This window comes from Halichoerus grypus, chromosome 7 (assembly GCF_964656455.1).
Source record: "Halichoerus grypus chromosome 7, mHalGry1.hap1.1, whole genome shotgun sequence".
Taxonomy (NCBI): Eukaryota; Metazoa; Chordata; class Mammalia; order Carnivora; family Phocidae; genus Halichoerus; species Halichoerus grypus.
Genome location: NC_135718.1, coordinates 53877389 through 53900729, shown reverse-complemented (window position 1 = coordinate 53900729; position 23341 = coordinate 53877389). Strand labels below are relative to the sequence as shown.

The following is a 23341-nucleotide window of genomic DNA, read 5'->3' as shown; positions in this document are numbered from 1 at the left end:
GGATTAAGGATCAGAGAGATTAAGTAACCCAAAGACACACAGCAAGGCTGGGGTTCCGACAGAGTCTGTCAATCCCTGAAATCCTGGCACTTGTCCACTCTGCCCCCTTGCACACTTGATTCTCTTCTGGAGGGAAAGAGAGCATCTGTTTTCCAAGCCACCGAGCTGAGGAGGGAAGGCCTAGCAAAGGAAAAGGAGGTTCAGAAGCCCCAAGGCGTGAGGCAGCCTGCTGGGTTTGAGAAGTACAAATAGCTCTACCTACCAGAAAATATTAAACCAATACAAATAGATGCTACACATGATCTTAGCCAAGAGGCCAAGAAGGGATGCCTGCCAGGAAATAAAGTGTGAAGGAGGAGACAGGGCCAGGCATGTGGGCCTGTGTTCTATGCAAGGGGCACCGGGGAGTCATGGATGGTGTGGAGGAGAGGGGCCTCCTGTCCTCTGTGTTGATGGGAAGATAGATTAGGAGCCTGGCACTTGTGTAGTGATGGGGGAGAGTCAGCACACTCAGAAAGAAACAGAGGCAGCTCCATAGCCTTGTTCTCCAGAAGCCCTTTCCAGCCCGACAGGGGGGTCTTATAAAGAACACCCTTGCCTCAAGCAGATGATCCCGGGACAGGGCTGCGAGCATGACCCAGGGACAGAAGCTGCTCAAAGCAATGACACAGGGCCCAGGTCATGGCCAGCAGCACAGGGAGGAGGCAGCAGTGTGGGTGCCCTCCTTGAAAAGAACCCTACAGATGTCCAAAGGGACCCAGTCATCATCCCAATGGGAATAAACACAGGGCCAGGAATATTATCTGTGCCGTGAGGGACCTAACGGGCTAGTCCCACGCTGCTGGCTGGGAGGTACCACCCCTGGGGGCACTTGAGCTCAGCACCATAGAGAGGAGGTAGGGAAAGAATTGCCCTCAGTGTTTTGGAGAAGTATTCAGTACAGAGCATAAGATCAGTGGCTTAGAATTAGCCAGCCCTGAACTCCAGGCCCTCTTCTCCCACTGCTTAGCTGTGTGACCTGGGCAAGTTACTTAACCTCTCTGAGCCTTAGCTTCCTTTTCAAAGGACACTCAGTCAGCGGGAGCAGGGATTGTTTGTACCCTTTGTCTCTGTGAAGAGCCTCATCGGATTGCCTATCTGCCGGTGTGCCCACAGCCTGCTAAATTATGAATAAATCCCCTCACCCAGTATTCCACAGGCACAGCTTCCATGTCGGGCACTGAGGTGGGCGCTGCGGTGATGAGAGCCGGCAGTTGGGCAGAGATGCACACAGAGCCTGAGCATGCGCTGAGGGCTCTCAGCATCTTCAGAAAGGCTATGGATGGAACACCTGCCGTGTGCCAGGCACGGAGCTAGGCTAGGCAGCTGGAGCCCTGTGGCTTCCGTGGGGTACCTGTGCGGTGAGGGAAGATGGGCACTGACCAAGGAATTACAGAAGATAGGCGGATGATGAAAATCCCCTGGGTGAGGTGGGAACCTTAGTATAAACAGTGGTGGAGGGTGGGGGCATGGCAGGGGCTGACCTGCCTTAGGGGTCGGGAAGGCTCCATGAGGAAGTTAACATTTAACCAGAGACCCCAAGTCAGAAAAGAGCAGGGGTCTATACACAGTGTGTAGCAGAGGGAATCATGGTAGGCTCCCAGGAGGTGGTACCATTCGAGTGGGTCTTGTGGGCCTCTCGTGGCAGGCTGCTGTGACCCAGGGATGGCATGTGGATGCCCTTCCCCAGGGCAACCCAAGGAACCTCTGTGGGGCCAGGCAAAGCCCTCAAGGCCCCCTGCCACCTGCCTGCGGCACACACCTCTCAGCTCCCCGCCCATGAAGCCTCCCGACACGCAGACTCCCGGGGGCCCCCCAGAGCAGCCCCGGCCCCGAGGCATGGGCAGCCAAGGGCCACTCCACAGAGGAAGCGACACCGCCAAGAAACAGGGGTTTGGGGACCAAAAGGCCCTCCTCCAGAACGCCAGGATGAGCAGATCATCTTTAGAACTGGTGTTGTTATAGCCACCAGGAGGCCATCAAAAAAAGGGAAAAAAAAATAGATACTGCATTTTAAATTCCTCTCAACCCTCTTAGAATAAAAATGACAAAGCCGCAGGTCTGGTTGGCTGGAGGGACGTGGTTAATGGGCTTTGGGGGAATAGTCACCGACAAAGTTAGCTGCTCCGAGCACCACTCACCCTTTTGTTTGCTTTGCTTCACCCCCAGAACACGCCGGTGGGGACGCCCATCTTCATCGTGAACGCCACAGACCCCGACCTGGGTGCAGGGGGCAGCGTCCTCTACTCCTTCCAGCCCCCCTCCCCGTTCTTCGCCATCGACAGCGCCCGCGGCATTGTCACAGTGGTCCGGGAGCTGGACTACGAGACCACGCAGGCCTACCAGCTCACCGTCAATGCCACGGTGAGTGCCGCCCCGGAGGTCTGCCTCCTCCCGCCCTGGGAGAGAGCAACGGGACACCAGCGTCCTTCCCTGCTGGTCCAGGCTCTGTAATAGCGATGCTGGCAATAGTCACAATAAGAACGGGAGCGGTGCTGTGCCGAGCACTCAGATGGATCGTCTCCATTAAACCCCACGGCAGCCCTATCTCCTACGTAATATTAAGTTACCCATTCTACAGATGAGGAAACTGAGGTCCAGGAGTAATTCAGGTCATTGCCCATGGTGACCCAGCCGCTGCACTCCAGAGCCTGCACTGAAACCCTGTAGCACGTTCACAGTGTGGGGTGTCCCCTCGCTCTCTGGAACCTCAGACAGAGGTGGCAGCCCAGCAGTGTCCTGACACCACCCTACACGCAGGCGACAGAGGGTCCGGGCATCCTGGCCACTGCTCCCGAGTGGTGACACTTACACAGGAGGGCCCTCCCATGTGCACCAAGCACCGTGCTGGGTCCTGGGAATTCCGGGATTAGTCAGGCTGGAGAGGGAGGAGAGAGAAGGGAATAATTGTCCCATTTTATGGCTGACACCATTGAGACTCACACACCGATGAGTCGTGGGGAGCAAGAACACAAACCCAGTTTGTCTGACAGCAGTCCGGTGCCCCGTGGCCAGAAGTTTCTGAGTTTCCAGATCATCACAGCCGCTTGGCTTCTGTGGCCTGCTGTTTGCGAGGGCCTGGGGGACAGGCAGACCAAACCCCGAGCAGGCTCCCGGCCCTGCACTCCTCTCCTGCGGGCTCCTCCCTCTGTTTCCAGGTCAAGCTGAAGCCTTCAGCAGGCAGCAGGGCGAGAGCCGGCCTCTTGTCCCTAAGATTTCTGTTTACAAAGCTCAGGCCGAGTGTGAAACGAGTTACAGGAGTCCCTCTTGACCCATCAGGACCCATTTGCCTGACCCCCAGCATCCCCCCTGGCCCCATGTCACGGCTGCACTGGGGGCTCAGACCTGCACTGCAGGTCACAGAGCCCAGATCCTGGGGTAAGGCACATGGACTAGGCCAAGGGTCCGGTTTGAAAGATGGGGTTTCCCCGGGCTTGGGCAAGGTGTAGAGAGTCCCCAGGAGCCAGGAAATGCGCGCTTTTCCTGGGGAGGCCACTGCGGGTGCCATTCACATTCTTTCCTTCTCCCCTGGTTAAGTGTGGGTTCCCCCAGGAGGTCATGTGTCCTGCTCTTCGTAAACCTGACTTCTGGGATCAAGGGGGTGTGCAAGACCGGAACCCGCTCTCTGCACGCACCTGTGCCCTTGCGCGCGGCCTCGCACCCACACACAGCCGTGGTGCCCCTCCAGCTGCCGTCCATTTGCACACGCCGGGCCCAGAAACACACAGACGCTTGCTCTCTTTCTTGTATGCACCTGTCCCTGTGGAGTAATTTCCATCTTCCCTGAAAATGGCTTTGGGCGGGCAGGGAAGAGACCAGAGCCGGGCGCAGGCAAGAACCTGGGTGGCCAGACCTGTCAAGAGGCCTGGGCTCCAGCTGAGATGGTGAATACAGTTAAATTGCTGTTAATCTTGCTGGCGAGCAGGCCTGGAAGCTGCGGAACAGGAGGGGCCCTTCTGCACGGATGGCTCCCGCCCCTGAAGCGCGGCCCCCCTCAGGCCTGGCGCGGTGCCCTTGGCTGCTGGACATTTCCCCAAGGAGATTCTCCTGTGGGGCGTCGCAGGGAGCAGTGTGGGCTCCCAGCCACCCCTGGGTGGGCAGCAGGTGGGGAAACGGGAGGACTTCCCGGGGAGCGGCTGCTGAGACTGCTAGCTGGGAGCCTGGCGAGGTGCCTGCCCGGCCACGTATGTCCACTGCCATCCCCTTTCCCCAGCCCCAGAGTCCGAGGTAAGCTGGATGGGGGGATCTGTGGCAGGAGCAGGGCTGTGGCCCTGAGACTGTGGGACAGGGAGGGCAGGTGCCAGGCTGGACAAAGCCACCTACACGCAAAGCCTGGTAATGGTAAATGAGAACCACTGGCCTCCCCTGCTCAAAAGGTCAAGGGACTTCTGTTCCTCCTAGTCTGGCCCTGTCTGCCTGGTTGTTCAGGTCCCTGACCAAGAGCTCTCACACTAGGGGCAGTCCCCAAGCCTGGGCCGTGGGTTTCCATTGTCTTGGAGCCCGAGAGGCTGTCTCCCCAGTGGCTCTTCCTGCATGCAGACCTCCTCCACCCTGCTGTACCCAGTCCTCCCCCCGAAGTCCCTCGCCCTCTCCATGGCTGCCCCTGAGGACTCCTAGGACAATCTGCCTTCCCTTCCCAAAGGCTCTGCTGCACTTCTCTATCCGGAGGGCAGGGACAGGCTCTAGGCTTGTTGTCATGGGAGGAATGCTTTGCATCGCTCCGGTCCCCCCAGATCAAGGAAGACCTAATCAGAGTGCAGTCACTCTTCAAATCCAAGACCAGAGAATTTACAGGCCCAAGGGTCCATGGAGGTCCTTGCATTGAGCCCCTTCATCTCACAGAGAAGGAAATTGAGACCCCAAGAGGGAAGAGAATCTATTCGAAGCAACCCAGCAAGTCAGGGCCTGAGCTGATGTTAGGGCCCCAGATCAAAGCAGTTAGGGCAGGTTTTCATTGCAGAAGGATCTGAGTTGAGTCCTGGCTACACACTTACCCACTGTGTGACTCTGGGCAAGTTACCTCTGTGAGTCTCGTATCTGAATAACCTCTCTGAGTCTCCGTTAATATATCTGAATACTGGGCACATGGTATCCACAGAAGCAAACAGGTGCTAGCACCGTGCGTGCAACCTCATCTGCTCTCAGCTCGGAGTCTATTCCCATGGGTTATTGTCATTCAATAACAGAGGGCTATTTAAACAGTTTATCATGGTGGGCTGTGTACGTTAGGGCTATAGAAGCTGTGTTTCTGGTTTCCTTTCTTGACGAGCTTTCCTAAGGCTAAATTTCCAACTGACTAGGAGGGTTTAAACATTGCCTGCCTGGCCACAGGCGGATGGCCCGCATGACCTCTCAGGATTTCTTCCTGGAGTCCCCCAAATGTCACAGGCCCTGGAGCTCCCCCTGCTGGTTCTGCCAGAAAACTTGCTTGACCAGTAAACCTTGGGTACAGGGCAGGGGTCTCAGAGTGGCCCCCTCTGCTGTCAGAGGGCCTTTCTTCTGAGGAACACCCATCCTGGTCATTCCCTTGCTGCCCCGGGATGAGAGGGGGCAGGAAGTGGGTATGGCGAGGGCCAGTGGCCCTCTGTCTGAATCAAGAGAAGTTGCTAAGGACAGTACCATCTCTTGACCCCAAGCCAGTCATCCCACCCATGACATGTCTGGGATGATCAGGCCGAGGCTGGGCTGGGGGCAGGAGATCTGACTCTATCCAACCCTGCTTTGTGACATTGGACAAGCCACCTTCTGCCAGGACTGGGGGGCCCTGTTTATCTTTTCCTGCACAGGTCAAAGATCACTGTGGGTTCTTCGAGTTCTCGAACTTCTGTGTACTAAGTGCTCCCCCAGAGCACTTGCATCCATGGGCACACATGTTTGTGCACATGGGTGTCATGTGTGTTCAGATGGTGTGTGTGTGTGCACGCACATGTGTGCGTGTCAACAGTGTCACCCCCTCAGGCTGTGTATTCTTTGTCCTCTAAGGATCAAGACAAGACCAGGCCTCTGTCCACCCTGGCCAACTTAGCCATCGTCATCACAGATGTCCAGGACATGGACCCCATCTTCATCAACCTGCCTTACAGCACTAACATCTACGAGCATTCTCCTCCGGTAAGACGCTCCGTGGCCCTCGGGGGACTCCCCTCTGAGCTTCTCTTAGGGATGGGGGCCCTGTTTGGCCGGACAGGCTCTTCCTTGGCGTTTCTTACTCCCCTCAGTCCCTATGCATGTCAGTGTTGGGTGTCTTAGCCCAGTGAAAGCCCAACCTCCTCTTCATACCACACCACCACGTCCCATGTCCTCACCCTCTCACTTCATCTCCAGAGGGCTCCAAGGGGTAAAAACACAAAGACTTACTAGTATAAACTAAGAGGGGCAGTTCAGAAAGATTGATGTGGGATGAGAGGGACGCCTGTGGAACCAGCCTGGTCTGGAGAGCAGACTTGGACTCAGCCAGGCTTACCAAATCACATTTGGGCTCAGCCGCATTCCCCATGGGTCAGTCTGCCTCTCTCAGCCAACTAGCTCTGCCCAAGGTGGAAGCACTGTGCTCTCCACTCCCCGGTCCTCTCGGGCTTGGCTCTTCTCGGAGAGCACACAGCTCCAGTTGCCCTTCTAACTGCTTCATCTTTGGATTTCTGAAGTCCCACGTTTTCAAAAGAGGCATCTGATTGGGTGTGCTCCTGATTTTGTGCCATGTCACAAGGTCACAGAGCTCCAGCCAGGCTATAAATTGGCTGCCCTTGGGCCCTGTGTCTGCCTCTGGTCCAGTCAGTTGTGACCGGGGGTCTTAAAGAACCAAGCATGCTACTGCCCGCTTGGCAGGGGCAGGGGGTGGGCAGCTTGGCTCACCAGCCCTTGTCTGGTAGCCATCCATGCTTCTGTACAAACTAGAATAAAGCACACACACACTGCGCGGCTAAATTAAGAAAAGCTGGCTTCTCTGGGCAGCTACAACCCCTGGACATGCAGCTTGGGGGGCCGCTCTTATGGAAAGAAAAACGTGCCCTTCCTTTTGAGGGAACTCAGCGTGCTTAGAGGAAGGACGCAAAACATTGAGAGCCAAGTAGGGCACCCACCTGAACATGTGGGTGTTAGGGGCCCCACCTGCACGGGCTCACAGAATTAGGTATGAGTGAGAGACAGGCTTCCCTTGGCCAGGGTGCAGACTACCTGTAGGCCACCACAGGCCAGGGAAGGCCGACCTCCAGTTTGGAGACTATGGTCCATCCTGACCATGGCATCCTGAAAGCACTCTGCTTCTGTCTCCAGGTGTCTGGGGGTAGCCACTTCCTTATCGGGGCCAGGTGTGGGCTGGAAGATCTAACAAGCAAGATGCCCTTTGGTCTCCTGTTGCAGGTGTCTGAAGCTGAATTTAGGGTAGAGGGGGACATCTCAATGCCCCCTACCCTAATCTGCTCTTTCTTAGTGGTCCATGGACAGCAGGTCCTCTGGCTTTTGAGACTAAAGGCTATCTCCTTCAAAAATCTCTTTGCTACGCCCACATCTTCTCAGCCCAGGGAGGCCTTCCCTGACCTTTCAGAGGAGGTGGGGCCTTCCAACTGCCCCTGGCCCCTGGACATCCCCTTCTTAGCACTCAGCACCTTTGGACAGCTTGCTCAGCCTCTGTTTCCCTGCTGGACCGGACGCATAGTTCAGCAGGGATGGGGTCTGCTGTGGGCATAGCACATCAGGGGTGCTAAGGATGGGTTTGTGGAATGAATGAATGAATGAATGAATGAATGAACAAACGAACGAACGAACAATCAAATGAACAATGCCCTGGTCAGACCAGTCCTCTCACCATCCTACCATCCTCATCACCCTCATGCCTGTTCCTGTCACCAATCCAAAATCTGCCCATCTGTTGGTTCCCAGCTTACTGGCCACCTTTCTTAGAATTTTTTCCCCTGGCTTCATCCCCACCAGCCCACAGACATAGCCAGCCATTTCTTTCCCCTCAGCTCTGGTAGAGTGGATTCTCCCTGGCTTGCGTAATTTACTACTGAATTATAGTTGCACCTATGATGCTCACCAATGTGCGGGTGGGTTATTTTGGAGCTTCTGGTAATCGAGGAGCCTGAGTCTCTGGGACCTGGTCTCCCAGAACATCGGGCCCAGGGCTGAGTGCAGAGAAGGTGCTCAAAGCTAACTTGTTGACTGAAGTGAGGACATTATGGTGGCCACGTAGCCAGAGAAACTCGGAGCAGGTCCCTGCACTCGCCTTGGCCAAATCCCACACACTGTGGACCGCTGCCTCATTGGGAAACGGACTGGTCCTGTCTGCAGCAGGGCCTCCATTACCCTGAGGGTTTTAAGGAGTGGAGATCGCATGCTCATGCTCGTGTAGAGTCCCCAGCAAGGCATTCACTCGCAGCGGTTATGAGTCGGTTGTCCCTTGGGCGCTGTGAGACTGCTAAAGCCAATGCCTCGGGAGCTCCCAGGGGGCAGGTCTGAGCCCCACCACTTGGGTCACGACTGGGCTCGGAGGAGCCAGACAAGGAAGTAACTGGGAGGTGTCGGACTCCTCCCAGGGCGCCCACAGAATTATCTCACGTGCACACAGCTCTGCCTTTCCTCCCTGCCCCCGCACTTGAAAGGAGTGCTCCCATTTCCATGTCTCTAGCACAGCTTTTTCTGCTGCAGGCCAATTCCCTTATGCTCCAAGCCTGATTTTTCCAGGCTTCTAATCGGTTTCCATGCCTTGATCCGGTCCCTGCATGTCGCTTTACAGTGTGGAACCCTGACTTAACTCCGTACTTCCCAGGCCGGCCAGGGCCGAGGAGCACCGTGGCCTGTTCAGCTTCCTCGCCCCGAGGACCCAGGCGTCCCCGCTCCCAGCCTGGCCGCTGCCGGCCCGGGGCCTCCGGTCGGACCCTTGCCCACTCTGCCTTGCTCTTCCTCTTTATCTGCGGCTCCCAGCATGTATGCCTCTCTCTATCAGTGTATCGGGCCAGCATGCCTCATCTAAAGTGTATATATTACCTCATAAAATCCTTCTTATTTGGGATTATTGCATCAAATTTTAATTTCCTCACTCGAGCAGCGGCATGTCGGCCTGCCCGTCAGTGAAGGACCGATAGAAGGTGAAAAGAGCAGATAAACTGCACAAATTACTGCCAGCTGATGCCTATCAGCCCTTTGACTGGAATTGACTGGAATTAAGGCCTGAGAAATAGGATTTTCTGCCTCAGAATCTGCTGTGCCAGCTCTTGTCGGAAGTCCCCTCCAGCTCCCACGCCCACCCCCCCCACAGGCACCTCCCACTCCCGGAGCAGACTGCCGTCCACCTTTTCAGTCCTTAATCCTGTCATGGAAATGGGGAAGGCGGTCCCAGGGGAGAGAGATGGGCCGGGACCCCTGAGGCCCCCACCGCCCCGTGGGTTCCCGCTCCAGCTCCTGTCCTGGCAGGCTGCTCTGGGAAAGGCAGGCCACAGAAGGGGAGACACAAGCTCCTTCTAGAGGAGTCTCAGCTCCTCTCAAATCTGCCTGGACTTCCTCACCAGTACCCAAACCTCAGAGGCCGGGGCTGCCTCGCACCCCTCGCCCACCCCTGTCTTCGGCACACCTTACTGGGCGCCAAGCCCTGGGCCTGTCCCCTCTGCCACAGAGCAGTGGAGTCCCCCAGACCCACCCCAGCACAGGCCTCCATTCCCCAGTCACCCTCGCCCCACCCACTCACCACACCTTGTGACTTGAAGCCAATACTGGAACCTTCTGAGCCTGTTTCCTCCCGCACTCCCCCTTGTTGGGGCTTGTGAGGAAAACTTGAGAGTACCTGTGTTGGGTGCCCAGCACAGTGCTTGGTACAGAGTAGGTACTTACCGAGTGCTAGCCCTTCCTGGGCTGTTAGCTGTTCTCGCTCTCTAACACCCAGAAGACGCCTTCGCTCCAGGGTACGGATTATGAATCTGGGGTGCTAGGGAGTCCAAACATGCTGAAACTATGGGGCACAGCATTGGCATGCATTGTCTGGGAAGAGGCACCTGAGCTTTCATCAGATGCTTGAACGGTGACAGTCACTTTTATAGCATTTGCTGTGTACTGGGTGTGGTTCTAAGCACTGTACACATATCAGTTGCTGAGGAGTGGGGGCTGTTATACCCATTTTATAGGTGGGGAAAACAAGCCAGTGAGAGATCAAGTAACTCACTCAAAGGATTTGAGCCTAGACAGAAACCCCTAGCCCCCTCACCATACTGCTCTTCCCACCACAAGGAGCTGGGACCCTGGAGGCCTGTGCACCTTTAGCCTCTTGGGGAGGGGGGGCCTCATTTCCTTACAATGTGGGTTCCTGTGATGGGAGGAGCCCCGTGGCAGGGTAGACCCTTCTCTGAGCCTCCTGGGCCTGCCTACCTGCTCTCCCAGCTGGTGCGTACCCCCACCCCCACCCTGATCTGGAAAGCCAGCCAGTAAGGGGCCTGGCTCCGGGCCTGCTTCTCCATTCCCTCATCTTTGGAAATAAGTTTCAGTATATTGAAAATATAATTACTAAGACCCTGAAACAAGAGCTGTGGGATCCCAAGAGCCCCCATTCCTCCCTGTTAATTCCTTCTTATAACATTTCCAGTCTTTGTGGTTGCACTTGTATTAAAAGCTCAGGGTTTTATTAAAAATGGATTTATTTACCCAAAAAGAGATGAAACCCCAAACTTTGTCAGGAGCCTGTTGGCTCTCACTTTCCAGAAGCTCAGGGTGGCTCTTCCTGGGGAGAGCCAGCCTCCCTGTCCTTCCGTCCTCGATTGCCCACTGGCCCCCTCTGAGCCCCACCTGCCCATGAGCCTCCAGGTAGCCCACGGTGGGGGTGCCCATGGCGAGATGCTCGCAAGGCTCTGAGACCTGAGGGTGCTTTGGCCACCAGGTCCCATCTTTGCATAGGCCACGGCTGCCCCCCCCTTCCAGACCTCCTGGGGTGTACTTGTCCTTGTAGTTGTCCTTGTCTATAGGGCCAGCTCAGCACAGCCACTCCTGGGTTGTATGCCTGGGGCCATGCAGCTGCTCCTGGAGGTTTACTGTTTAGTGACTTTCTGGAAAGGTGCTCTGGAGGCTGTGGACCCAGTTACACTGGCAGGCTTGTCCCTGCCCTCAGCAGACCAGGGACTGCCTGGGGACCCTCAAACTGAGACACTTTCTGGGACCAGGCGAGATGGGGCTCTAAAAGAGGGAGTTGTCCCCATGTCCTGGCACCTGAGCCTCACATCAGAGTCCCACACTATGGGGACCTTCTCCTAGGGGCAAACCCAGGCCTCTCCTATGTGAGGAGTGGCTCCTGGAGGGGTAGACCCCCCAAAAAAGAGCCCTCTGTGGGGTGACATTGGGGGAAGCTGTTAGAGCAGACCCTGCAGTGACCCTCCACAGATGCCTGGGTCTGGGGCCGTTAGCAGATATTACAGGGGAAGAGTCTGTCATCAGATCAGAAAGCCCAGGAGAACAAAGGTTAACAGGGTTGCTGTGGTCTTGTTTTGTTTTGTTCTAAATTACTTTACTACTTTGAGGAGCCATTACTACACTGAAGCCCAAGGGAATGGTGGGATATGTAAGTTGTCCCAAATTTGACATGAGCTAATGCTTGTGAAGTGCTTAGATTAGTGCCGGCCACATAGCAAGGACATTCGTAAATGACAGTTACCGTTATTAGAACAGAACCTGGGAGGGAGCGGCATCGCTTGGTGGGCAAGAGCATTTTGGAACCAAAGTACCTGACTTTGAACCCTGGCTTCACCATTCCTTCCTTGCAGTGGGACCTTGGCAAGGCCACTTAACTCGAACTCCTCAGTTTCCTCATCTAGAAGACGGGGCTTCTGGGGTAGGTGTGAGGGTGGAATGAGTTAGTACATAGAAGGCATTTGCAGCAGCACTGAGCACAGAGGGGGTGTTCGGGAAAGAACAGGGCCCTCGAAGCTGCTCACAGTTCAGGTCCTCAGAACCCGCTTCGGGAGAGGCTCATTTAATGGTGTCTTTCTCTGATTTTGTAACAGTCTATTCTCCCAGGGGATGTAGCCCGAGCTCCTGTCTCCCTGGGGGAAGGGGCCCCAAGGAGGGAGCCAGACCTGCTTTCTGCATGGCCCTGGCCTCAGGGCTGTGTCCATGTTTCTGCGGGAACCATTTCTCCTGGAACATTCTCACCTTCCCTCAGCCCAAGCTAGAGGTGTTCCTGGGCCTGGGAGAGGATGGAGTGACAGCCACACGGGGACAGCCCTGCTCTGGGAGGGTGAGGTGGGGGTGCCCCTGTGTGTCTTGCCCCCAGGGCCCCACCCTACTGATCAGAGGGCCTATAGGTCAGAGAACAAGACTATCTCCACAGGAGGAGGTGCTCAGGTAGGGGTGGAGGGTACAGCCAGCAGACTTCACCCTCTAGCTGATGGACAGCAAATGGGTGAGAGGCAGCCTATCAAGGCCACAAGAGATCGTCATTAGACATGTAAATGCCAGGGTTGATATTTCCCTAGGGGATGGGGACCGGGCTGTCCTGCTGGTTATCAACCAGGGGAAACTGCAGCCCAAGCCAGAACTTCAGGCAGGCAGGTGGACAGGCTTGGCTGGCCGGACAATGGTGTGCTAGAGCTGGAGAGTAAGGTGAAGGTCACCGTGGGCAAGGAGCGACTCAGCAGGTGGTGGCGGCGGCAGTGGTGATGTCAGAATCCTCCTCTGTGCATCCATTTATTCAATCAACCAACCAGTCCATCAGCTGATATTTGAATGTGCCCTTTCATGCCAGGATCCCTTCCTGGAGAGTCTTAGGCCTCCAAGTCCCTGCCTGTGCTCTATCTTTTGCCTTCTGTATCAACTTCTCTCCCTGGCAAACTCCCACTCCTTCTTCATGACCCATCCTCAATGTTGCTGTCTATACAACTCCTTGCCAGGTCCTCCAGGTGGACTTCTACACTTCGGGGTACATTTCTGCATCTGAGCACTCTTAGATGTGTATAGCAGTGTCTGTGAATCTGTCCTTGACCCCTCCCCACAGGCTGTGTGCGCCCTAAGAGCAGGGACCCCTGAATCCCCATCCTGGTAGTCCCAGATCCTGGCCCCTTCTCCCCCAGTGCTGCAGGGAGAAGGAATAGGATGTGGGACAGAGTCACCTGAGGCAGGAGCTGCTGTTGCTGTGCTGGATAGGGCATGGTTCACAGGGCCATGGTGGCCTCGGGGGTCATCCCTGGGCATACTCACTTTCAGGATTTATGATACATTCATTAGTAGAGTGATTGATCCATAATGTTCTCCTTTACTCAAGTCCTAGTGAAAGCAGGGTCCCAGGGTTTTTGTTGTTATTCATATCAAGGTAGGGCACACTGAGATCAGAAAGGTACAGCAACCTTCCTGAGGTCACACAGCAATTTGATGGGTGGTTGAGATAGAGACCAGATCTCTTGTCCCCCAGCTTGTTTTTCCTCTTTCCTGGGTGGTTACACCAGATGAGGGGAGATGGGGAGGGGAAGGGGGAATGAGAGCATCAGCAAGATCGGGCTTCTCCAAGGGACTCCGAGCTATTTGCCGAGGCCTCAGTGTTATGTCTCTGGGTTGTTGGGGACAGCTGAGACCCTAGCCCTCAGTAGCTACTTCCTAAGCTGGCCTGGTGGCAGGGACTCCACTACCTGGGGAGGGAAGCTGCAGGTGCCAAGAGAGCCATAAAGAAAGATGGCCCCCCAGGGGCTGGGCAGCCAGATCAGGTCCCTCCTCTCTCCTACCCAGGGCACAACGGTGCGCGTTATCACTGCCATCGACCAGGATAAAGGACGTCCCCGGGGGATTGGCTACACCATCGTCTCAGGTAAGGGCTCGGCGCCCTGGCCCCCCATGCCCACTGCAGGAGTGTCAGGCTCTGCAGGGCTGAGCAGAGGTCTGGGGGTGTGGACAGTGGTATGAGGGGACCAGCCCCGGGGACAACCCTGGGCAGAAGGCCTCGGAAGGGGATGAAGTGGATGAAGGAGGGAGGTGCTGGGGAGGAGGAGAGGAGCTGGGGACTGAGGCTCAGATGTTGGGGGCCGCTTGGGCGGTGTTGGGGGACAGGAGCATGCGCCACTGTCCAAGGTCCGAGGCATCTGAGCACCTTGGGTTTCTGAGCCTGGGTCACTGGGGACTCCCATCTACCTCCTTCAGTGCTGTGGGTGTTTGTTTTGCTTTTCTGACTTGATGAAAAGGTGGCAGTTTGTGCATCATGTTAGGATGAATAGACCTGCAGTTTCACCTGATTTCATGCTCTTTTCACATTTCTGACCATTAGGAGTTCTGTCTTATCAGGAGTGCTGCAGGGGATGCACAGAGCCCCCTCCTCTCCCGCCCCATCTCTTGGTTAGGCAGAATAGTGCCTGGCTGCAGAGAAGGTTCTGGCTGATGGGATCCCTGACCCCACATCCCTACCTAAAGATGGACCAAGTAGCTCCATTTGGCTGTCCCAGGGCTGGGTGGCTTTGGAGAGAAGGAGTCAGTGAGAGGCCCATGAGGACTGCTCACTCACCCACAGACTGGCTCTGTCCCCATGCTCCTACCCCCCCCACAGGTGGCCTCCCGCCCTGCCCCCTAGTCAGTGAAGTGTCAGCCTCGTGCATCTGGGTAGGCCAGACTGATGGCCAGGAGGATGGCAAGCCACCAGGCTTGTGTCTACCCCATTGCCTCTCCCGACCACACCCCCACAACAGGGAGTGACATTTGGGGGACATTTTTTCCCCTAAAGCTCAAAAGACACCAAGGTATAATGATTAAGAACATAGACGATGGAGTCTCATGAGCATATTGCCTCAGGTGGGTCTCTATACCTCAGTATAGAGGTATAGAACAATAAGAAATGCTTACTATCTTGGGTGATTGAGGGTCAGAAGACTTAATATATGTAGAGAACCTAATTTATGGATGTAAGTTCCTTTATACGTGTTACTTATTGTTGTTATTATTGCTGGCAGCTAATAATAACCTTGGGAAGCTGGGAGTTAGCTGGTGGGAGGAAGACCCTCCCCCTCCTTAGGGATGCAGGAAATCAGGGGTATTGTGGGCTCCCTGGGACCTGCAGCTGCCAGCATGACTACTATCGTGTCTTTAAGCCCAGGGTACCCCAGGCCCCAAAGCAAATGCCAGACCAGCTCATGTGGTCAGCAGCAGCAGCAAGGGTTCAGGCCTCTCCTCCCCAACCCCATTTCCTCCCCATTCTGGTGCCCAGCACAGGACTCAGCAGAGTAAACCCCAATGTGTACTTGTGGAATGAAGGAAGGGAGGAGAGAAGGAATGTGATTCTAGGGTCATGGGTTTTCAAATTCCAGTATGCCCAAGAATCACCTGGAGCTCCTACCAAAAATGCAGAGTCCTTGGCAACCACAGAGATTCTCATTCTGTGAAACCAGGGTGGGACCCCAGAATAGTCCTTTCTCACAGCTCCCCAGACGCAGAGGGTCCTTAGGCTAGGGTGTGAGAAAACTAGTCCTAGGAAGGAAGGAAGCCATTCTGCAGGAAGGCAGAGTTCCCCAGGAATTAAGGGGCGCTCTCCTGCTGAGCAGAGGAGGAGGGAGACCCATGCTGGCGCTGGTTTCCTTCATGATTTTTTCAATTTGGGAAGCAAACCAAGTGCCCTCCAGGGACAAGGGACAAGGGGCTTGTGCTGGAGACCTAAGGGAACACCAGTGAGCCCCAAGAGTGATAGAGTTGAGGCACCAGGATAAGGTGGCAGCATAAAGGGACACCTGGCTGGGTGGGGGATTGTCTCCTCATCTCATTGCCTGTGCGCTGGTTTCAGACATACCCCAGCCTGGATGAAGGTGGGGAGCAAGGAGCCAGGAGCTAGCCTGTGGTCCTGACCAGACTGGAAATTCCTGTGTGACACTGAGAGGCCATCCTCCAGGGTATTTGTCCATTCCAAGTTCCTGCTGGGTGCCAGGCCACCAGCCTCAGAACCCCAGGCCCTCTCCAGCCCTTAAAGATGGCCCTAGCCAGCTCTCCTTCCTCACCCCCTCCCCTGGCAGCAGGAGGTAGGAGGGCAGAGCTGCTGAGCCTTTGGTGTCTGGGCTGGGGACGATTGCCTGTGGCAGCGTACTCTGAGATTTCCAGGGGCATACTCTCCTGGGCCAGGTCCCCAAGTGTGAATAGCAGGTTGAGAAGGGAGACCCAGGATGTGAAACTACAGGTAAGCAATGTGTGTGAAGATGGGGGGCAGGAGGCAGAAACTTCCAGAAGGCTTGCAGCACTTAGCATATCTTTTTAGGTTTCCCACCACAGCAGAAATGTGCTTTGAGGGCTTTTAAGAAGGATGACAAATGGGTTTCCTCTCACATGCCAACTGTGATTGATTGGTAATGGCTGCTTGAAGCCAAACAGGCTCAGTGTGGTATTCAATTGGTAGAGTCTGATATGGGTGCAGAAAGAGGGCACACAGCACCAGCGGCAAATACTTGCCGTCCTTGCTAAGATAGCACTTGGACCTCGTTTGTAGGGTGGCCTTGATGGTTCTTTAACTCTCTCATGGGTGTTTGTCACCACGCAACCCACAATCCCACCCAAATTCTTTTTAGGCAGCTTGAGGGCAGTCCTTCCCTTTTCCTTCCCTCTGCATCCTGAGTACCTGGCTGACCTGGCTGTCCACCCACCTGTTCCTGCCCACCCTTCTCCCTGGCCCTGGGCTGGCATGGTCTCCGTGTAATCCAGCCTCAGTGTGAGCCTAGAGCAGGCAGACAGGCAGGAGGATGAAGTCTCCAGGGAAGCAGATAGGCAGAAAATGAGGATATGGCCTCATCTCTACTTCTCTTGACCAGTAGACACTGTTGCAAAGCACTTTGTCTGCCAAGGATCTGGCCTCGCACACCTGCCTTTCCAGTGCTGTGAAGTCTCAGCCCTTTCCTAGGAGGCTCAGCCAGTGTCTGTTTGGCTTGAAGCAGAAAGAAGGAATGCCCACAAGGGCACCTTCATGCTGACTGGCCCAAGCTGGCCCTGAGTACCCCATGGGAGCCTGCTCCCACCCTAGATGCTAGGGAACCATTTTCATATGAAAGAAAAATGAGGATCTCAGGTGTTCCTGGAGCCAGGTGTGAGTCCTGTTGGCCACTGTGGGTGACTGAGTCTCTGGGCACCTCCAGAGCTTGGGCAGGGGGTGGCTCTGTCTGCGTGTGGGTGGACACAGGTCTGAGCCCATGAGTGATCCATGGCACACGGTTAACCTGCTTGGCTCCTTGAGGCCCCCATCCCCTCCGGGCTGTTTATCAGCCCTGCAGCTGGGGGGATTTATGTCTGCACACCAGTGCTTTCACCATTACTAATGACCCCTCTGTTTTGCCAAGAACAAAGGGGCCTTCAGAGGTAAGTTATGGCTCTATTGCCATCAATTTGTTCTCAGCCTCTTGTGGCCAAACTGAGACTGAAGAATGACAAGGTTCTTTCCCACAGAGGACCTGGCACAGGTCCCATCTGCTTCCTCAGCCTGTGCCTGCCCTGCCCCTCACCAAGGGCATCACTTCCTCCAGGGCCTGAACAAAATGGGACTCCCATCCCTAACGGCCAGCCCAGCCTGGGATCTAAACAGACACCCTCCCTTGCCAGATGGAGACAGTCCTCCTTCAAGGGGCAGCTGTGTCCCACACCACACGGAGCACAGAACTTGGAGTCCAAAGTTGTGGGTTCAAGGCCCAGCTCTACCACCTGCAGCAATGTGTCAAAGAAAGGCGTTTGGCCCCTCTTTACCCGGTAATCCTCATCCATGGCACAGGGTTAATAATCTCTATGGCAGATAAAATAGTGCCAGAGAGACTCTAAAGAGCTATAAAGTATTAAGCCTTATTAACTATCCAGGAAAGATCAGGCCCAAGGGTCCTGGGGACTTGTATTCATTCATTTCCTCCTTTATCCATTTAAGCAGAGAAGTGGTTGCGAGCGCTGGGCTCTGGGGCCGCTGTCCAGGGTGCTGACCACTAGCTCTGCTGGCCAGCATAGTTGCCTGTGGCTACTGAGCCCTTGACACGTGGCTGGTCTGTAAGATAACCCACAGGATTTTGAAGACTTACTATGCAAAACAGATTATAAAGTATCTCATTAATAATGTCTTACGTGATGACGTGTTAAAGTGATATTTTAGATACACTGAGTTAAATACAACATATTATTAAAATTAATTTCATCTATTTTTTTTTAATATGGCTACCAGAAAATTTAAAATACCACATGTGGCTCACATTCTATTTCTGTGGGCAGCTCTGTTCCAGAGTTAGACTACCTTGCTGGCTTCTACCACTGACCAACTGTGTAACCTTTGAGCTGTTAGTTTTCCAACCTATGAAATGGAGGAAAGAGTAGCCTGAGCCTCACAGGGAAGCTATGTGCATACAGTGAGCTAAGACGTGTAAGCACATAGAAGAGCGCCTGATTTTATAGTAGGTGCTCAACAAATGTGGACTCCTGGCATCCACCCACAGTGGATGGAGGGTCTTCTCTGGGCCAAGAGCTGCACTAATGTCCTGAGAGGGTGTGGGGTCAGAGGTATCATCTTGGCCTCAGGAACCTGTAGTGTAGGTGGGAAGGCAGACTAAAAAGCATGGGCTGTGTGGACATGGAGTGATGACTCCATGGGGGGCCCATTAGATGTCCTTACTACTTCTGTGCATGTTTGAAAACATCTGTAATAGGAAGTGAGAAAGAATCCATGGGAGGGGGCACCACCCCCAGCCGTCACTGGGATAAGGAGACTCACTGAGAAGAGATCACCTAAGCCACCCACTGACTGATAAGCAGGAACTAGCCAGGAACCAAAGTTAGGGTGTTACAGGCAGAGGGAACAGCATGTACCAGGATCCCAGAGCAGGAGAGAGTACATGTTCATGGAGCTGCAGTAAGTCAGCATGGCTGAGTGCAGCGTGCAAGAGAGACCTTGGGGAGAGGAGGCCACTGAGAGAGGCAGGGCCCAGCCAGGCAGGGTGTGGAATGCCCTACTCAGGAGAATGCCAGGCCTTGCTCCTGAGAGTAGTAGGGAGCCAGTTCAGCAGGGGAGGGACATGGTTGAGGTGTGTTGTACGAAGCTCACTGTGGTCAGACTGGAGCCAGTGGGCTGGGGGGAGGGCAGGGAGGAATAAGCAGGCCCAAGGGGAGGCTGTTGTGGTGTCCCCCAACTGGACATCCCAGTGGAGGAGCAGAGACAGCAGAGCCAAAGGAGGGTAAGGAGGTCAAGGTGACAGGAGGTGGCTGTTGGGACAGGTGGCATAGGATCAGCCCACGGCCTGAGATGGCTTTAGAGCCCCTTTGAGCTGGGACATTGCTTAATTTAACACCCGACCACTGTGTGTTCTAGAGGGGAACCCTGTCTTCCTAAGTACCCTTGAGTGGGTGACCAAAACTCTCGAAGGAACAGTTTCCCCAGCCTTTAATGGGGCCAGTCGTATCTTTCTCACAGAGTTGTGAAAATAAAAATAAGTGAGTCTGCTCTCTAAAGTGAGTGGCATTTGGCGAGTGTCCCACAGGTCGCTGCTTGGTAGGACCTCAGCAGACACCAGCCATTTCCCTCCTCCCTTGCCGCCATCGGGATGCAGTGGAGACAGGCATGTGGTATGCTGTCCAAAGTCCACATCGCTAGCCGAGGCCACTCCCGCGTGCCAGAAGCCGGGCTCCCCCGGTGGCCAGGAGCCGAGGCTGAAGGCTTCTCAGTCAGCCCCAAGGGCACTGAGGATTCTGTCCTGCCATCACCTTCCGCAGGCACCCAGACTTCTCACCAGTTCTCCGTCCGCTGAGGTAGGGAGTGCATCTATAGGAGGCTGTGGAGCCCCAGTTCCCAGCACAGGGGTCTGAGACCAGCAGCAGCAGCAGCAGCACCTGGACACCTGTTGGGCATGCGAGTTCTCGGGCCCCACCGCAGAACTACTGACTTGGGGGCCCGGGGACGGGGGCCCACAAAACTGACTTAATGAGTCCTCCAGGGCTCTGTCTGAACCCTTTCTGGAAGCATTTTCATTTTCCACACATGCTAGACTGATGAGTTCTGTTATTTGACTCTCTCCTTCCCGTGACTGATGCTAAAGGGACTCCTTTCTGGTGCCAAAAGGGCCTTTACCACCTGGGGAGTGAGGGTGTGGCCAACAGCCCATGCTAGCCTTTCCTACCACGTCCTGCGCTACAGCCTCTCTCTCAGCCCGCACACCGCCTTCCAGGCTGTAGGGGCTCCATCTCTCCCACTGCCCATGCGTCGCAGCCCACATCCCCTTCCCCATCGCAGCCTTGCCTGCCTGGGCCTTCTGCAGCTCTGGAGCATCCCCCCGGTGGGGGGGGGAGCCCATTTATTGGGTGCCTGCCATGTGCTGGGCACTGGCTGGACACATTTACTGCTCACAGCAGTCTGTGAGGGAGACATTATTACTCCATCCTGCACACAGTAAAGCGAGGCTCAGCGCATACATAGGCTGGCCAAGGGTCACAGCTACTAAGTAGAAGAGCAGGGATTGAACCCAAGTCTCTCAGGCTCCAGAATACACCCATGTTTCATGACGACAGTGGTTCTCAAAATGTGGTCTCCGGAAGAGCAGCATCCACATCAACATCTAGTAATGGGAATTGTTAGAAACTCAAAATTTTGCATCCCACCCTAAAACTACTGAACTGGAACTTCTGGGAGTGGGGCCCAGCTGATGCTGATGCTGCTGGCCTGGGGACCACACTTTTAGAAGCAATGGTGAGGAAATGCCTGTGTAGTCAGCAGGGGTGAGAGCACCCTCAAGGAGGCCAACATTTGTTATGAGGGGTGAAAAGTGTTTATTCTGTTTATAAAGCATAGATACATACGTGCAGATGCATCTGTGGTGTTGGAATTTCATGGGGGTGGAGAACTTCAAAAAACATGTCTTAAATGGCTGGTAGTGGGGGCGATGCCAGGAAGGTTGAGAAACACTGGCCTAGAATCAGGAATTGGGGAGCAGCGTCAGGGCCCAAATCCCTCACCCCAGCTTGAAAGGCAGTGGCCTCCCTACCAGCCACACTGGGGACCTGCCCAGCTGTGTTAGTGAAGGACAAAGCCCTCATTTGCCAGTCTTTACTGGGTTTTACTTTAATATTAACGAGTGAGGCAATTCTTTGAAAATGCATTGAGTACTTTGAAGTGAAGGCTGCATGTGTGTGAGTGCACGTGTGAGTGTGCGCAGTGCGTGTGTATGTGTGTGGAGAGAGAATAATCAGATACAGTCAGCCTTGCACGGGCTTACACATATGCCAGTAACTGAGTCAGGCCCGGCTGTGGCCTGGTGGGGAGCAGCCATCACAGGAGACCATCATCTGAAATGTGTCAAAGCCCTTGTGATTAAGCCGCTTGGCATTTTCCTCCCCAACCCGGAGAAGTGAAAACTCAGGAAAATCAGCCCTGCTTTAGACTTTGGAATCACATGCCACAGCCCCCGTCTTGGGGTAGCACAGCGGGTGCCCGGAAGCACCAGAAACTTCAGAGCATCTGCTGGGCACAGGGGGACCCACCTGGCCGGAGCCAAGAGATGGCCACGGGGAGAAATGAAGGGCAGATCCAAGACAGGCAGGGGGCAGCTGGTAGAGGACCTAGAAGGTGAAATAAGAGGGTACTTTGAACAAGGCTGGCGGTGAGGGGGGTGAACAGAGGGTCATCAGAAGATTCATCTAATGGGAGTTCTAGATGGATTGGAGCAGAAAGCACCAGGACGAGGATGGTCTGCTCATGGGCTATCACCCCAACTGGGAGGGGTGGTCATTGTAGAGATGGACAAGAAGGAAGGCAGCAGGCTCTGGTGACATACTGAAAATAAATAGTACACAAAAAAGGAGGAGACAAAGAAGCTTCTAACCTCTGGGTCTAGGTTTTTGGAGTCCTGGTGGTGGCCTAGGCAGAAAGGGGCATATTTGTAATACCCACGATTGCTACCTTAGACCTGCATCAGCGCACATACCCCAATTTACCAATCCCATACCAAGGCAGACATCATTAATTGATCCCAGCACACTTTCCCATTAGTCTGGACAGGCCGCCAAGTCTTACCCAGCCCTCCAGAAGCCACTGACCGTTGATAAGACATTCTCTCTAGAGCAGGAACAAATGTGTCCAAGGATTATTCCACTTGCAGCCCATGACTCTTCATTTGAAAATAGCCAGGGGTGGTGCCTCTGGTAGATTTTTTATGTAATAATACAAATATACTTGGAAAAATTTAAAGTATATATATATATTATATATTATTATATATAATATATTATATAATATATATATAATATATACATATAAAAGAAAAATACACTGGCATATTATGTACAGTTGTCCCCTCTACCACCACCATACCTAAATGACAGTGATCTCTCACACCAACACTACATTTCTCCCGGCGAACCTCAGGAAAGCCTGCCCTACATTCTCCCCTGATCTTTCTCCCTCCTCTCTTCAAGGGTGTGCGACTTCCCAGCCAGTCTGCCCCTGCTCCCAGTGTTCTCCTGTGCCCCGCCTTTGTGATAAACCAGAGAAGTCTTTGTTCTTCCTCCCTCCTTTAAGGACGCCCTATATGCTCTTTGTCAACAGCAGTAGCTTGCCCCTTGCTGTCAGCGGACTTTTGAGAGGTTTCACTGCCACACGGACTGAGACCCTCCCTTCCCACTTCTTCTCTTTCCCACACCCTCTTCATGGGCAGGACTTTCTGTCCCTTGTTCAGGATGCTGTAGAGTCTCCTGTGTGTCCCATGTCCTGTGGGAGCACCCCCCGAAGAACTCCCCCTTGGGCCCAATTAGAACCCCTTCTGCTACACGCTGGGCCCACCTCCTATAGTTATGGAGGGAGTGCACTGCAGCTCAGCTCAGGGAACCACTTCTCTTCAGGCATGGCTGGGGTCTGGCGGACCAGTCATGGCTGGAGGTCGCTCACAAGGCTGGGGATTATTCTAGTTCGTGGCCAGAGGTGGTTTGGCCGGGAGATTCTAGCCCGGTTTCCCTGTGTCAACAACCATTTGTCTTTTCAACAAATTCGCCTCTTTCCCACTTTTTCCTCATCTCTCAGGTAACTGCTTTGTATTGGATTTCCAGGGCTTCGAGATCGTTAGAGGATTATGAAATTAGCCACCATCTATTTTGTGTTCTCTTTCTGCATTAGCTTGGCACACCTCAGCACACAGAACTGATAGAGACATAATTCTTGGATCATGATCAACATCGGTCTGTGTTGGCCCTCTTTAGCTTCATTGTTCATTTTTAATAACACCATGGACACCCGGGAATCCCCCAACCAACCCAGGAGCTAAACTGTCACCCGTACGTCACGCCTGGCTGTGCTCCGCCCCATTCCCATAGCCACATCTTTGAATCTTGTGTTTTTTTCATTCCCTTGATTTTACAAAATCTTTCGTCCCAT

General features: G+C 54.3%; 1 protein-coding gene and 1 pseudogene across 1 annotated transcript in view; one reads left to right on the top strand and one right to left on the bottom strand.

The window, feature by feature from the left end:
• Nucleotides 1-23341, top strand: part of CDH23 (cadherin related 23) — a 405959-nt gene that overhangs the window by 171473 nt on the left and 211145 nt on the right. The window contains exons 7-9 of the mRNA XM_078077622.1: nt 2209-2403; nt 6022-6150; nt 13732-13810. Of these exons, the coding sequence (XP_077933748.1) occupies nt 2209-2403; nt 6022-6150; nt 13732-13810 (403 nt within the window). The remainder of the gene's footprint in view (nt 1-2208; nt 2404-6021; nt 6151-13731; nt 13811-23341) is intronic.
• LOC118530476 (U2 spliceosomal RNA) lies at nt 212-328 on the bottom strand (annotated as a pseudogene).